Here is a 17,358-nt window from a genome sequence, read left to right as displayed (position 1 = left end):
TGTATGAGCGTGTTAATGTATGTATTGTATTGCATATGCATCTGATCGTGTGTGCGTGCGTGCGTGCACACTGTGCCCGGCGGCGGCGTGCGTGCACGCGTGAAAGTGCACGTGCTCCACAGGCAGCGTGGGCTGCGGCAGCAGCAGCAGCCCGGGAGGAAGGACAGGCAGCCGCGGGAGCAGACCTCTCCTCTGTGACCCGCTCAAGGTCACCCCAGCCAGCCTCCATCACCACCACCACACTACCCAATCAATGAAGCAGTGCCTGGCGCTACGTCCCTCACGGAGAGATCCGAGGAGAGGAGAAGGGAGGGGCGGGGAGACCCACAGAAGGGGGGAGGGGGTCGCGAGCCAGAGAGAGAGAGGTAGAGCGGGGAGAGAGAGAGAGAGAGAGAGAGAGAATATGAGAGACAGAGATGCAGGAAGTCACAGGCAGATGCAGAGTGAGCAAGCAAGAGTTGGAGGACAAAGGTAGAGGACAAAGGTGGTTAGTACAGAAGATGCAAGATGAGCACATAACACCACCCAGGTAGAGATAATGCAACGATACAGAGACGTGGTGCTGCTACTACAACTACCAATAGAGAGTATGCTTCACGACTAATCGTAGAGGTATTACAGGAATGACACGTGGATATATGCGTGCACGCTCCTATGCCATGCACACATACACACACAAGACACACACGCACACACACATCGGTACAGTACCTCCGTGGCCATACTCTGACTGGCATTGTGTTCCAGGAGGAACCGTACCACCTCCATGTGGTTCTCCTGGGCGGCCATGTACAGGGGTGTGAAGCCATTCTACACAAGATAATAAACACACATGTTACATTAGCATAATAATAACAATGATAATGTACTTGTATAGCACTTAAAAACTTAAAGTGCTTCACACAGCATCAAATAAAAAAAACGAAATAAAAACTGTGTGTGTATTGTACGTATATTGTCTTGTTTTGCTTTGTTTCTGTCGTATGTATTGTCAATATTGTCATAGTCGTTTCGTTTACATGTATGTTTGATTAAAATTCAATCAAAAGTAAATTGAAAAAAATAAATAAAAAAAACAATGCGAGAAACAATGAAAAAAAGCATAATATAAAAGCATACAAAGAACACAAAAACAGACTGTGACAGGTCCATCTCCAAAACTCTATGGTAAAAGAAAATGTATACATCCACCACACATTTGATCTATAATTTCTTCAGATTTTGTTAAAACCTCACACTGCCGGTGCTTACACATCGCTTTTACTTTGAAAACCCTTCAGTTTCACTTCCTCTTCCGCAAAATTGGCTATAGCTAATGGGCTAAACTAACCTTTATCTTTCTTCAGAAGCATTCATATTGACAATGCGAGGTAGCTACGATTTAGCATTGAGCCCTAAACATCCTCGCTTTAATCTATCACCGCAATCCGCGACTCAACTGCGAGAAAAACGCCTGTAAAGATCGCGGCGGCCATAGCATTGAGCGGGTGGCCATCTTGGGGAGGGCAAAATACAGCAATCCAAGCATTGCCTAGCGGCGGGGAACGCTGCTTTACGGTAGTGCCATAAGTGTAGTGTCTGAATCAAACTACAAATTACATCAAGGGCCAGAATCGACATTGTGATATATTACAGTACGTCAATAACGTCAAGGGCAGTCATCATATCTCCAAATTGCAATACTTGTATATGGAAATATTTTGGGTGCCAACTATCCAATGCTTCATGTAACAACAAGGTTTGTGTTGGTAAAATGATGTGTGTAGTGTGTGTGTGTGTGTGTGTGTGTGTGTGTGTGTGTGCGTGCGTGCGTGCGTGCGTGCGTGCGTGCGTGCGTGCGTGCGTGCGTTATTTAGCATTCGCTACCCTTATCTTAGTAACACAATATACAGCACAAATGTTGTCCGTTTATCCGTGTTGTAACTCAGAGAGTGCACAAATTTAACCACATGAATGCTTATTGGTCCATTTGGTTACAGTTGCACACTCTCAGAGTTAAATTAACTCCTAAACTTCATCTGACAGAGTGGAGGGAAAAAATGCAAAGGCAGCACAATCCTTGAGAGGAGAAGCCTACTTGGAGCACTGCCAGATGATCTGTGTAAGGACCCATCCTATGATCCACTAAGCCTTTCCTTCTACGGAATTCACCTCAATATACAATGTCACAGGAAAAAGAAATTGCATCATCGGGTGTGAAATAATGTTTTATCGATTCAGGATCTAAATACAGCAGTGTTCCTAATCCTCAGTGTCAGTGAAAAATCCTCAGTGTTAATCTGACTAATACAACCCAAAAGCCATGGATGTGTGCGCATTGGGGCATGCCACAACCAACAGAACTTGTCACAAATAGTGGTAAATGCTATAAAAAAATAAGAGTCCAGGGCCGGATGGATACATTAACGAGTTATATAAAACTTTTAAGGCAACCGTCTCTCCCTTATTATTAATCACGCACTAAAGTGCGGCAATATGGCTCCTTCGTGGAGAGAAGCAACAATAATTGTAATACACAAAGAGGGCAAGGACCCTACTAAATGCCAGTCTTACAGACCCATTTCATTTTTGAATACGGATATGCGCATATTAACAGCCATTCTGGCCAGAAGAGTAAACAAAATTATCATCAACATCATCCACCCCGACCAGACTGGGTTTATTACAAATAGTGGTAAATGGTGCATTTATATAGCGCCTTTATCCAAGGCGCTTTACATAGATTGTGCATTACATGCACCCATTCACACACACATTCATACACCGATTGCAGTGGAAGCCATGCAAGGTACCAACCAGCACATCGGGAGCAATTTGGGGTTCAGTGTCTTGCCCAAGGACGCTTGGACATGTAGACAGGAGGAGCCGGGATTCGAACCGCTGACCCATGGATCATTGGACGACCTGCTCTACCTCTTGAGCCACAGTCTGGCCTTTGAATCATGTACTTTTGTTACTTTCACTGTTCTCGGACATTGTACAGTTTATATTATTTGAAACATTTTGGTCCCAGAGTTTGGGAAACCGCCAATGATATAGAAAGATTTGTGCCATCTCCGTTCACTCAGTCCAACAAACATAGCGTTTCTAACCCCTCATTGACACAACTCTCCCATGTCAATGAAACGGCTCTACTCTGGAATCGCTGCCGTTTCTTTTCATCAAACTCATAATTTGTCTTGAACATTGTTCTCTCCATTAATGAATTCAAATTGGCATCTGCATATATTTGTTGAAGCTTAATATATTATTTATATGTGTAATAATGACACAGACGAGTTGTTTATTTTCTGACGTGGTGCCGTGTGGAACAGCACTGAGGGACTATACAGGCGGAACGTATACGGCGAGGGATTATCCGCAGCCAGCCTTTGTTCAAAACAGTACAAAACACAAACAAAACAGTGTTTGCTGACAAACAAAACAATATCCAATAGTGCATCGAGTGTCATTACAATCACAGACGACAAGGCAGACGCTGAAACCTTTCAGTGAAGGGAAACAATAATTCCCATTCCCATGACTGCCTCAGTCTGTGTTCGCTCATGGGCAGCTCGACACAACTTTCTCCAGGGGAATGTGAACGAGCAGCATGAGGCTTATATTGGGGGAGATCAGGACGGGATCTGAACAGGATCTGAACTGTTATTCATTCAAATGTTTGCTAAAATGTGTACACTACTGTATGTAGATAATTAAATAGCATTCTGCAATGATAACAAATTCCGTAACAAATTACCTGAAGATTTCAGAAATAAAACTACATTGTGTATAACATACATTATCAATATAGATCACACTCAAAGGACAGTTGGGAGGAGTGTCAGGGATACAGAAAGGCTGTCATGTAGAAGGAGCCAAATGCCCAAAGGGTGCTTTTTTCTAGTTTACTTAATAATGGGCAATAATGGACTCATGTTTGAGTCCATTATTACACTCTCAGAGTTAAATTAACACTGGATTTCGTTTAGTGTGTGCATGTGTGTCTGTACAGTCCTGAATTATGTCATATGTGTGTATGTCATGCGCACGCGCGCTCGTGCGTGCGTGCGTGCGTGCGTGCGTGCGTGCGTGCGTGCGTGCGTGCGTGTGTGCGTGTGTGAATGGAAATCCCACCTGAGATTGTGAGTTGACGTTGGCTCCATTGGTCACCAACTCTTTGACAACTCCCGCTTGGCCTGCCAGCGAGGATATGTGCAGAGCAGTGTTTCCTTTCTGGATTGACATGGAAAAACCACAGGCATGTGCGTTAAGCTCCGTCACACCTGTTCCACTGTATACCCGCCTGCTTCAGTGGGAGTGCATGCCCCGAGTGTGTGTGCGTGCGTGCGTGCCTTTGTGGACGTGTTGGCTCGTATATCTGTAGCGGTATGTTCCTCCATTCCCCTGCTCTCACCGTTTACCCTGCATCCCCCCCAACCCTGCCAACGATGTGTCACTTCCGATGCCCTACGTCCCACTTTGCCTTGGCTGTAAATAAAACTACGGGAGGGCTTTTTATAAAGCTGTATACCTGCTTGTGAGGGCAGCCGCGTGACGCCACGTGGCTCTTGTTGGCAGCGTGTGGTGGTGTCGCACAAAACGGATACGGTTACAACAGGTACAGTGTGTTATGGTACTTTAATTCCATGGCTGTGTGCGCGTGGCTATTTTGAGCTGTTTTGTTGTCAAGTACATATTAATGTCACCGTGATGAGGTATGCAGGCTGAGGCATGACATAACGGGGTTTGCAATAGAGGGTATGCGCGTGACATCATCATCGAACCCGGAAGTTATGCAGGAATGCTTATACTAAGTGGCAAAAAACTACTTTCTGGCCTTGACAGGCCATGCATCCAAACAAAAAAGTCCTATCTGATTGCATTAAACAACATTAAACAATGTTAAACTCACTTTGTCTGTTGCTTTTCCACTCGATTTGCCACTCGATGTGCCATTCACTTTAAGCATGCGCATACCCTCTATACCCAACCTGAGAACGTCAACTAAAAGTACAGCAGGCATACAGAAATTGATTTGACCACTGAAGCAATAAAAGAGCCATCTTCAATAATAACCACTAATAACTTAAAAGTGACTAGGCCATGTCTTTATAATTGCATTCATGATACATGAGTATAATGTGTACACTGTATGTGGGACTACATAACGCGAAAATAAAAGAGTAAAATTCCCGCTCTCTCATTGATGAGAGAGAGCTTTGACCCGGTTGACCAGAATGACCACACAAAAAGGGTGAAATCCCACAAACGCAGGAGAAATGCTGGTGCAGGAGCCTCCTGGCCTGGGCCGTGGCTCAGTGGTCCAGGCACATTGGCTGGTAATCCAGTCAGTGTGCCGCGGGTTTGACTCCCGATCCCGACGGCCTTTACTGCATGTCATCCCCCCATCTCTCTCTCCCTATTTCCTGTCAGCCTACTGTCTGTCCCTCCATAAAAAATATAAAATAAAGGCGAAAGCCAAAAAAGAAAAAAAAGGAGTCTCCTGCAAAACGCAGGAGGGTTAGCACTTGCCAGGTATGTGTACAGTATATACTGTTGGCATTAATACTGTATTGTATATGGCTCATGGCTGCCTTCGCAGCCATGAGCTCATCCAATTATTACATCACATACAGTATAACATATTGAGGTGAATGTTATATCATTGTGTGTATCAATATCTTTGGAGCTCAGTGTCAGAAGGACATGAGTTCAGTCCACTGTATATCTTTGAGCTAAAATAGAGTGCAGAGGCCTCAGGACTGTTGACATTCTTCCTGTTGACATAATCCTCCGGCCTGTGAGCGTCTGTTGCTGAAAATCTGCGGTTGAACAGGCGATAACTGTACATGAACACGCCTACTGTACATGAACTTCAACTTGTGCGCTTTCCATGATGGTCATTGCATTGCGTTGCTTCTGACGGCCAAGCTACACCAGGCTTTTCTCGCGGCCCGCGCGTGCGTTTTTTTTAAATAGGACTGGACCTAAATTAAACGCACAAGCACGTTTTGTGCGCGAAAAGCCTGGTGTAGCATGGCCGTGAGAGACAAATATCCTATTATCAAAATGGCAAAATGGCACGCTATAATAATGTATACACCTCAGACCTACAGTTATTCTAACTATTGGGTTCTTTCCACTCAAAAACACAACAACGATATGGCATAATATCATATGTAACTCGTGACATTGCAATTCAGGCCTAAGCTAATACAGTATGTATCGTAATGAATCACACCATCAGTTCTGTGCCAAACCTGACCACTGAAGCTCCACTCCACCGCCCCTACCACCACCAGCCCTACTACTTTTAGCAGTGCTCGTTGCATGAAAAGAGCTTTTGAGGGGGAGGTTGGCAAGAGGTTACAGTAACAGCAGTTCTGTACATATGGCATAGCATCATATTCATGTTAACCGACAGTGCTACGGATCTTTTCATAAAACCTTTTTTTGTGTACACTGTACAACAGCACTTTGTCTCAACTCTGTTGTGTTAAATGCGCTTTATAAATAAAGTGGATTGGATTGGATTATAGCAGCTCACCTCCACAACGTGTGGCGCGACTGTGATAAAAGTGCTGCGACTGCCCTCTGAACAGAGTGAGAGGACGAGACCTCTTGTTTAGATGACCCAAAAACAAGAGTGGCAGAACATTACAACATAACACCCACACAGTCAAAAAAAAGGGGGCAGTACTACTCTCTTACTTAGTAAAAATCACACCCGTGTGAAGTGAGGGGCGCTCTTAACTGATCTTATCATGATCATGTAAGAAGATAACAACCGAACTTATGTGATATAATATATATATTCCCCGAGCTGAATTAAAACAGTTGCACTGTGTTCAGAAAAGCCAATTTGCTCGTCCACATATGACGTAAATTCTCCTTTCATTGTCAATGGCAAAGGTGACACGTGTTGTGACGAAAAGCTGTAGGAGCGCAGCTCAAAAATCGAGGCTTTTAAAGCCAAATTCCAATATCCAAAATCTTGGCCACTCGCTCACTCACACTCAGGTCACTCCTGCATAGCTGTGTTATGATGAAATATGTGACCTGCCAAAATATGTGACCATCTTGTGGACTTCACATACCTTACTGGAGGCCTTTAAATATGTGGTCTAAATACTGATATAAGTTCAACTCTGCTAATAAACAAACCGCAATGATTTATGTTCGGACATTGACGTAAATGTGATGTCTAGACTCGATTATCACATATTTCAGCAGGTCACCAATTTCACCGTAACAACGCCATGGAATTCAGCCTGTACACAAGGAGGTGGAAATGTACAGGCCTGCCCTCAAGACATGCAGAGAGTCTTCCCAGGAGCTCAGAATAATCCCTGAACATCTTGGGGGTCAGCCAAGGAGGCTCTGATTCGGAGCGGTTTTTTTTTCTCCTCCATTTTTCTCTGTTTATTACAGTATGTGATGTGAGGCTATCTTCTTGCAGGGAGGCTGTGCAAGAGAAATAGATGGAAGCTAAAGCCCTCCGGGCTAGAAGCTTTGGTGGTGATTTTCATCACCCCCATCCCCCCCAAACCCCCATACTACTTTTAGCAGTGCGTGTTGCATGAAAAGACATATTTGAAGGAAGAACCGTGGAATTCCTCTGGGGAGGTTGACAAGAGGTTACAGTAACAGCATGTCTGTATATATATGATTTATGGCATAGCGTCATATTCATTCAACCTACAGTGCTACACATCTATTCATGAAAGGGAGACTATTTTTTACCATTATGTGTCGAAAAGGTGAACCAAAGTGCTTGGTATAAAAGTAGTGGGCCATACCTTTGTAGCTGCGTCTACATTGGCTCCTTGCTTCAGCAGCTCAGCCACCACCTCCGCATGGCCCTCCTTGGAGGCTAGGTGAAGAGCATTCAGGCCATTCTGGGAAAACACACACAAGATAAAACAAGACAAAATCATTGTACACCATCATCACATGACTGGGAGGGACATAGATGTAGTCTAGCAAGTACACATGTTCTTTCCCCCGTGGAATAGCATACCATGGAATAGCATACCATGGAATAGTATACCATGGAATAGCAGTCCATTGTACCGTACGTACACAGGACCACAATGGAAACAAACCCTCAGGGCTTTTTGAGTTATCCTTACAGCATTGTATAACTGTACCTCTGTACTTTTTGCAAACTGTTAACACTTAGCCCGCTAGCATTTATTGAAAAATTAGGATCTAATTCACGCCAGCATTTTTTAAATTTGAGCTCTTATTTTGAAAAGCCGCCATTTCCGGTCCATGAGCAGTAGTCATAACCTTGGAATCTACACGGAGCTGGGCAGGCCTTGTTTACAATCTGAATCCAGACCGTCAGCTCTGTGCCGTCAAAGAAACGTTGTTTTGACCAAAAATGCCATCTGGGACAAGGAATAGGAGATTGAAAGAAAGGGATAGAATGGATTCTTATGGTGCTGATGATCTAAGATGGGCAACGGAGTCTTGTGACAACAACAGCTAGCTACCCGATGCTAACGTAAGTAGCATTATGGCTCGATCGAATTAATGCACTATAAAAGCGCAATTGACAAAGGTCTTCTGCAATGGCGCGGAGGGTGTTAATAAAGTATTCAATCAATCAAAAAAGGGGTTTCACTTAGAGGAAATAATCTTAAAGTAAATAACTCATAAATTGTTTAACTCTGTAACTTGAGTAGCATGTGAACTACATGAGTGTGATGATAGACAACCACACATGTCAATGTGTTTTAATAGTGCTAACGTAATAACTGTGTTTCTCACCTGATTGCAAATATTAATCTCAACCCCTGTCTTGAGGTAGTCGAGAGCCTTCTCAAGGTTTCCTGCACGGGCTGCTCGCAGGTAACTGGCATTACTGTCAGACTGCACAGAGGAAAGAGAGAGAGGGATGGAGAGAGAGGGAGAGGGAGAGAGAGAGAGAGAGAGGGAGGGAGGGAGAGAGAGAGAGAGAGGGGTCAAATATGACATACTGTATGGGCCAATGCTGTAAGTCAGCGGTTCCCAAACTTTTCAGGCTACTTCTTAATTATTTAAATGTTTTTATTCAACAAATTTCGTAGATTATTTTTGTTTTAAAAATGTATAAAATTCGTACAAAAAATATATAAAAAAAAAATCTTTTGAAATATATATATTTTTTTTAAACGTATAGGGAAAAAAATGGGATTTTACTCTAGTTGTGAGTCTGACCCATAAAAATGACCCTGACCCACAAATGGGTCCCCCGTCCCACAGTTTGGGAAACAGTGCTGTAAGTCAATCACACACAGAAAACGTCATAAAACGTCATAAAGCCAAGTTCACATTCATGCACACTATGCTTATGTCCATGTAAACGGTACTGTAAACGGTACTGTAAACGGTACTGTACCTCCCAGAGCTCAGAGGTCTGCATATCTCAGACCGCACCGAAGAACGGACTAACAACAGAGTCCAGATATCACTATCGTATAAGATAATCCATTGTCACACCAGTGTCCGTAATTTCCGTAAAGTAATAATAACTCCAGTGGGGACGACGTCACGACACCAAACCAAAGTAATCATCTTAAAAAATGAAGTCCACACGGGGAGCCGGCAGCCCTGCCCAGAGCCACGACAACACCGCAACAACATCCTTCATCCGTCAACCACTACAGCACGTCCCAGAAGAGAGAGTCACTTCAGCTTTAGTTCAATCCCAAAGTCGTCACAGAGGCCCGCCTCTTATCTTCAAGAAACTTGAGGATCTACGACGCCAACGTAGTACGAGCAGAAGAGCATCCTCTTTTCTGCTCTGTTACGGCAGAAACGGTTGCTTTGCACACCAAAATAAAATGATGAGACCAGCATGTTTTTGTCCCCATAACAAATGTGGCATGCATGCGTAAGCGTGGGTGTGCGTGCGTGTGTGGAAAGGGAGGGAGAGACAGAGGGAGAGACAGATGGAGAGAGAGAGAGAGAGAGAGAGAGAGAGAGAGAGAGAGAGAGAGAGAGAGAGAGGGCTGGGAGGAGAGAGGCATGTACACACAGAAAGCGGGATGGCTTAATCTAGGTAGAGGATGAGAAGACAGGGAGGCTGTCTTCATGTATGTGGATATGACGCAAAATGACACACAGCTAACTCTGCAACTTTGGCTTCCTCTTCTGTGGCTAGTGTCCTACAAAGAGACATTCTCGAAAATCAGTGCCGGTGTCGCTTTTTTTAATGCCTGAAAAGCATTGTGGGGAGAGAAAGAGAGAGAGAGAGAGAGAGAGAGAGAGAGAGAGAGAGAGAGAGAGAGAGAGAGAGAGGTTGAATGTGACACGATGCTCTATAACACAGGCTCTAGGCAAATTCCCCTGAATTATCAAATGCCTAGACCTGCTAAATTTATCCCACAGTCCCAAAGACACTTAGGGTAAAGTAGGCAGGGCCAAACAGTACAAAAGCACTGATCCAAACTTGTCCCCTGTCTCCCCCAACGCCAAAAATAACTTGGACGGACAAACAGAGAATCTCACCGAACTCTGTGAAACAGCAGTGCCCAAGACATTAAAAGTTCAGATTGTTCCACTGATAGGCCATGTTAAGTTGGGGGGAGGAGTCTGTGCATTGTGTGCGTGTGTGTGTGTGTGTGTGTGTGTGTGTGTGTGTGTGTGTGTGTGTGTGTGTGTGTGTGTGTGTGTGTGTGTGTGTGTGTGTGTGTGAGAGAGAGAGAGAGAGAGAGAGAGAGAGAGTGTGAGAAACTGATCTAGCAGTGAGTGACTGGAAACTAAAGCCGTTTCCTTAATGCAAGGGGCCATTAAGTTAAGACCTGTATCTCTGCAGCCCATCACATTCATAAACATCTTTCCATACAGTATATAAGCCCCTGAAAGGACAGTGCGTGGTGGTCAAATCTGGGGCGTTAATTTAACTCTGAGAGAGTTACAAATTACCTTTATTGGTTCATTTGTACACGCTGAGTTACAGTAACACTCCATATTTTATTGCTTATAGGGCAGCAACCACTAATGACATTTCTGTTCCCTGTGGCCTGGAGGAATTCTATGTTATCCCATTTTGGGCGGGAACCCCTTTTGGTGTTTCAAGCATTCTGTTATACTTTAGCTATTGAAAAATAGCAGATCTACAAGCTCATAGCGCGCCACCGAGTGGCGCGCTATGAACTTGTAGGTCTGCTATTTTTGAAATATCGTAAAAATGCGGAGGGAACGTTTTTTTTATTTCGACGTCAGGCCTAAATGGGTTATAATGGAGCATGACGCCAACCCATGGGCTTCTACACGTGTGTGAGTGAGTGCTCATCCAATATAGTCGGTGAATCCCAATTCACCCATTCAATTAATTATCTTCGTATTGGGCAAAAATGTGTTCTCTGAAGCTTGGTATGAATCTAATCTCTATCATATTTTTATGTTTCTGTGCACAGGTATGTTGGCAGGAGAGAGGCAACTTCCATCAGTGATGGTTGATTTAGGATGGTTTAAAATGGAATTGAAACGAGGAACAAAACAAATATCCATACAGCTGAAGGTCACTGCACGGTGGGTGAATCCACTATGAAAGCTTGTGATCCCAATGTCCTATGTAACTGACCTGTAAAAATAGTTCCAGAAATAAAGTGGAAATGAACCCGCTCAATGTCAACTTTTTTGCTTGCATTCTGGCCAGTGTATAGCGTACGATACAATACTACGAAAAAAGTACAAAGACATGCACATCCAACCCCAACTTGGGCAGGTGCTGAGCGGTGAGTAGTAGTATGCACAGATAAAGAAAATGAGATACTCGCACACTGTGGGCTCCGATGCTCGTGAGGTGCCTTTATTTGCACAAAAAATGTACTGTGACGTTTCGAGCGCAATGCTCTTCCTCAGACTAGAGATGAACACAGAGGAACACATCTTTATACAACCCTCTTGTCAATCATGATCACATGGAATGGGTAACAGCTGTGTACAGAATCACGTGATCAAAACAAGTCAGAGATGGTACACAAAGCTGACAAAGAGACAAATGCATGATAGAAAATAAACAATAAATACATAGCGTACAATACTAGACTCTTCTCACTAGCAATAAGGGTTTTGCAATGGTTCTTCAACATGCTCCATGTTTGGGCAGCCAAGAAGAAATATATGAAATATGAACTGCACCGCGAAAACCAACATCAACATCCAGATCAATTTTGCATCACCAATTTATATCTTGACATTCATTAAGCGTGAAGACTAATTAGACATTGAAGTGTATCAGCTAATGGCGATCATTATAATCAATTCAATTCATCAAGACTCCAGAGACATTTACAAAGCCAAAACAATACAATCATTCAATTCAACTGCATAATCAGAATTTAACTACTGAATAATATAATATACCCCACATGGAAGTTTACTGCGTACCAGCGTTGGAAAAAGTACTCACATTTTAAGTAAATAAGTAAAAGTATCAATACTGCAATGTAACTAAAAAACATCGCATGGATGCACCTGGGACGTATCCTCAGTGATGTATCCTGAGGTCAACGGGGTTTCGGGTCTCTCAACATCATACCCCTCACTCAGGCGACCCAGCCGGGAGTGATCAAGTCCCATCTTACGTCCCAGTAGCTACCCTCAATCAGTCCCACTAGGGAAAAACCAGGGGCACACAATCCCTTGGAACTACTCCAGAACTACTCTGCCAGGGCTGGGAGGTCATGTAGATATACTACAATACTACAAATACTGCAAAAAGTCTGGAATTCAAAATGTACTTGAGTAAAAGTATAAAAGTATGGGCATCAAAAAGTACAATATTTGCCTCTGAGATGTAGTAAAAATATAGAAAATTGGAAATACTCCATTAAAGTACAGTACTTGAGTAAATGTTATGTACTTATTTTACACCACTGCTGCATACTAACATTATTTCCTAAGGTTGTCCCTGCTACTGTCTGCTGTCTGTCCTTCCTGCCTCCTCACTCTGTCTCACAGAGGAGTAATCAGTGTCCTTCATGGGGGTCACCTGTTAGAAGTCCCCCTGGCACCTGCCCCAGTCTCTCTACCTAGTCTCTAGCCAGTTCACTGTCATCACAGTATCTGCTGCTAAACTATGCTCCCCCCTGCTGTGTGTCTCGGACAGGAAGCGGACGTACTGTATTCCACTAAGCCTCAGTTGTACTTTTAGTGTCGCGTGTCGAAAACAGCAGATATATATACGAGCTCAAAAGCTGTCGCATCTAGTGTGACGCGCACTCTGAACTTGGAGATCGACCACACACGACATCGACACGCAACTAAGTATAAACCAGTAACAGCAACTGCCTCCCCACGCACGCACGCACGCACGCACGCACTCACGCACGCACGCACGCACGCACGCACGCACGCTCTTTATGTTCATTGGACTGTATTTGTGCATTTTGTGTTATTTAATTTTGTGTCTTTAATTCCATGGATGTACTGTATGTGTTTTAAGTGCAATTTATCATATTTTGGCATTTTGGCATGAAATTTAGTTTTTTCTTTGTTGTAATTTTTATAGAACTCTCTCTGGTTGAACACCAGGAAAGACAATCCAACAACTGTGTAAATAATGAGTTGATACAAGTTGTTTATGATTTAGAACCAAATGGATTACTAAAAGGCCTTTTTAACCAGAAAGACACTAACCTGGTCGTCATTTCAAAGGGAGTCAAATTGAAACCATGATATTCCTCTACAATACAAATTATTTTTTACATTATTTTATAATGTAAGCTCTTCCACAGCTGTCTGGGGATATTCCAATCTTTCTGTGCTCTGTCGTCAATTATTTATTTAGTCTCTCCAGCTTATCCCATTCTGTACGGGAACCCCTTTTGGTGTTTTAACTAAGCATTATGTTATACTTTAGCTATTGAAAAATAGCAGATCTACAAGCTCATAGTGCGCCACCGAGTGGCGCGCTACGAGCTTGTAGGTCTGCTATTTTTGAAAAATCGTGAAAATGCGGCACAAATCTTTGAATATTATATTCTTTCAGAATACTTAAAAAAAATTATTTCGATGTCAGGCCTAAAGGGGATATTTATGCTATTTCACTACTAAGGAGGACTAAACTGTAGCATCTCACTCAGTATGTCTGAAGGCATGCATAACACCCAACATTTGCCTGGTCTCTTACATAAGCAGCAGCAAGTCGTTCTAAGTGGCTGTCATGTTGATGTGTGACGTGCTAGCGGACAGACCCCCCTACAGACCCTTAGGATCTGTTCAGTGCGACCAGTCGTTTGACCTCGCGCTCAGACCTCAGACATGGAAATGCCTGCTCCTCATTGCTGTTGACAGACTGCCTGCATGACAACCAACCAATGGGGGTGATTTACACTTTCCAACATTACGTAAGAAGTGCAGAGCAAAAGGCCAAACGTCAAAGGATTTTAGACCTTGTTTTATAACAAATACGTAAGCATATAATAATCGTGTATTTAAAGGAAGACAGATTTTACGTATACAAGGACAGTCAGCTGGCAAAGAACATTACACAGTATGCCATCTGGGTAAGCTCAGTGTTATACTGCTGACCTGGGGTTGGATGATTGGGATGGTTGTTTTTTTTTTGTTGCTTTTCTGCCTTTATTGATAGATACAAGTGAAGAATGACAGGAAAGAGGGAGAGAGAGACAGGGAGAGACATGGTAAATGGTAAATGGTGCATTTATATAGCGCCTTTATCCAAGGCGCTTTACATAGATTGTGCATCAATTCACCCATTCACACACACATTCATACACCGATGGCGGAAGAAACCATGCAAGGCACTAGCCAGCACATCGGGAGCAATTAGGGGTTCAGCGTCTTGCTCAAGGACACTTCGACACTAACTCTGGGGGAGCCCGGGTTCGAACTGGCAACCTTGCGGTTACCATCCAGCCACTCTACCCCTGAGCCACCGCCGCCACATGCAGCAAAGGTCGTCATGAACGGGACTCGAACACACAATGTGCTGTCAGGCCAGAGCCTATATGTGGCGCAGCGCCTGGACATAAGAAAACAGAATATCTGTTTTATAATAATCATCCGCAAAAGAATCTTCTGCACAGAAGAAAACACAGATGAAATAACCCGCACTTGCACATGCACAAGTCTTCGCAGTGCTTGGTTTATCTCTCAATTCGTAACACTGACAGCACAGCACAGCAGAGCGTCATTTTCCACCACACATCCATGTCTATGTCCAGCACCACAGATCTTGGGGTCTCTGTGTGTGAGGAATTACACGGGGATGATGGGGGAGAGATTAGCTGAGGGGAAATATGATTAAACCGCCCCAGACCAAAGGTTCAAAGAAAATGGGCCATTAAAGACTAGGCTAAGCCTGAAGGATAGCATTAATCTAGTGGTATAGAGAGATAGAGAGAGTGAACTGACATACGACCCAGTGAGTTTCTAGAGCTGGTATTTACATTTATATCATTTGCAAATACACTTTCTCAATGTCAAACACTTAAGGAAATTTGGTATTGAAATGACACTCAACCATGTTAATCATGTTAAAAGTATATCCTACAAATATGACATCTAAAGAGGCAGCGTTCAATGAAATAAACAAATTAATTAAACATCTGCACAGAACATAACTCGCAGAGTATCCTCTGCATTAGCCAGTGGAAGGCAGAATAGATTTATTAGGTGCCGGTACTATAGGCTTCAACAGTCTTATGATATTGCTGAGCTCCTTGGCTATTAAATCCACTATTAAAAAACTCTCCTTGAACTACGGTACGGATGTGTGTGTGTGTGTGTGTGTGTGTGTGTGTGTGTGTGTGTGTGTGTGTGTGTGTGTGTGTGTGTGTGTGTGTGCGTGTGCGTCCGTCCGTCTGTCTGTTACCAGCTAATCTCCGGCACCGTTAACCTGGTCGGTGCCAACTTTTGCACGCACACCTGGATGCCAACGATGAACCTCTGCCGCAAATTTTCCAGAACGACCTGTTATAGCGCCACCAGGAGGCCGACTTTTGAAAAACAATTATTTTGATATTAATCCTCCAGATTCTGTCCAAAGATCCCGCAAATCATTACAGACTATCTCTATAGTCATGTGTTCAAGACGGATCTGTCCGATATTTCATATTCCATCCTAATTGGCTAACATTGGCTTTCAAAGTTTGCAGGATTGGCCCGTTTTGAACAAAAAGCCTCAAATCATGAACGCAGTGTGCAATTTACGTGAAATCTTTCACAGACTTTCCTACTAGGCTGAGGAATATATCCCACCCTTTTCACATTGGCCTGTTATAGCGCCACCAACAGGTGGATTTTTAAGTCTGCCTGTAAACAATAATTCATCATTCTAGTGTAGGCTATACCATGTTGGACTGCAGCTGCTGAGGATTCTTTTTTTTGCTGAATTAGTACTCTTGGCCTACATTCCACTAATGACATCACTGTGACATCACAGTGATAGTCTGAGGGGATATTCATTTTGTATAGAGAGAGACTCAGATGTCCCTGGCTGGACAGAGGCTGCTGATGCCAGTTTGGCAACTACACTGCAGGAGCTGGTATGAAACGCACATGCACGCACGCACACACACACACACACACACGCACACGCACACACACACACACACGCACACACATTGATATCATGGCTGTGGGCCGCGGGTGCGTGCAGAGCTCAGTAACAGAGGGAGCAGCTGTATTGTTTCTCTTGATCCCCCGCTCCCCTGACAGAACAAAACACTGAGTTCCACAACACCGCTAGACCAAAGCCCAGGGCACCAGAACATCACATTCACTTGTTCCAACACAGTCCAAAGCCCAGGGCACCAGAACATCACATTCACTTGTTCCAACACAGTCCAAGTCCTCGGTGTTAACCCATTTTGGACTGAGATCGATTAAAAAAAAGGCTTCTAAATCCTAACATTTTTCTGAAAAAACATGTTTCTATGTCAGTGGTGCTCAACCTTTTTCATGTCAAGGACCCCCAGAATTATCTCTATTGGGCCACGGACCCCCATCTCAAAATATGTAGTTCCAGGGACCCCCCCAGAAGCAAATATTTTAGTTAAAAATGTTCGCTCTGAAATATATATTCAAAAATTTGCGCCACATTTTCACAACTTTTCAAAAATAGCAGACCTACAAGCTCGTAGCGCGCCACTCGGTGGCGCGCTATGAGCTTGTAGATCTGCTATTTTTCAATAGCTAAATTATAACATAATGTTTAAAACACCAAAAGGGCTTCCCGCCCAAAATAGGTTAATGTAAGCCTAAATCTCAGACTGTAGAAATGGAACCATGATGGATCTTTACTGGTCAAAATGTTCAATGCATCTTATTGTCTGTCTCTTATCGTCTATCTGCCCTCTCTGTATTTTTCTCCCCTCTATCTCACTCTGCTAAATATAGCGCGGCTATTGAACT

General features: G+C 43.5%; 1 protein-coding gene across 1 annotated transcript in view; it reads right to left on the bottom strand.

The window, feature by feature from the left end:
* Nucleotides 1-17,358, bottom strand: part of ank3a (ankyrin 3a) — a 249,797-nt gene that overhangs the window by 102,496 nt on the left and 129,943 nt on the right. Inside the window, exons 2-5 of the mRNA XM_079511692.1 lie at nucleotides 8,758-8,859; nucleotides 7,782-7,880; nucleotides 4,117-4,215; nucleotides 712-810 (exon numbers count right to left, since the gene is read on the bottom strand). Coding sequence (XP_079367818.1) covers nucleotides 712-810; nucleotides 4,117-4,215; nucleotides 7,782-7,880; nucleotides 8,758-8,859 — 399 coding nt within the window. The remainder of the gene's footprint in view (nucleotides 1-711; nucleotides 811-4,116; nucleotides 4,216-7,781; nucleotides 7,881-8,757; nucleotides 8,860-17,358) is intronic.

The sequence above is a fragment of the Electrona antarctica genome, assembly GCF_951216825.1.
Source record: "Electrona antarctica genome assembly, chromosome: 10".
NCBI classification, from domain to species: Eukaryota; Metazoa; Chordata; class Actinopteri; order Myctophiformes; family Myctophidae; genus Electrona; species Electrona antarctica.
Note: the sequence above shows the minus strand (reverse complement) of the source record. Positions and strands in the feature narration are given on the sequence as shown.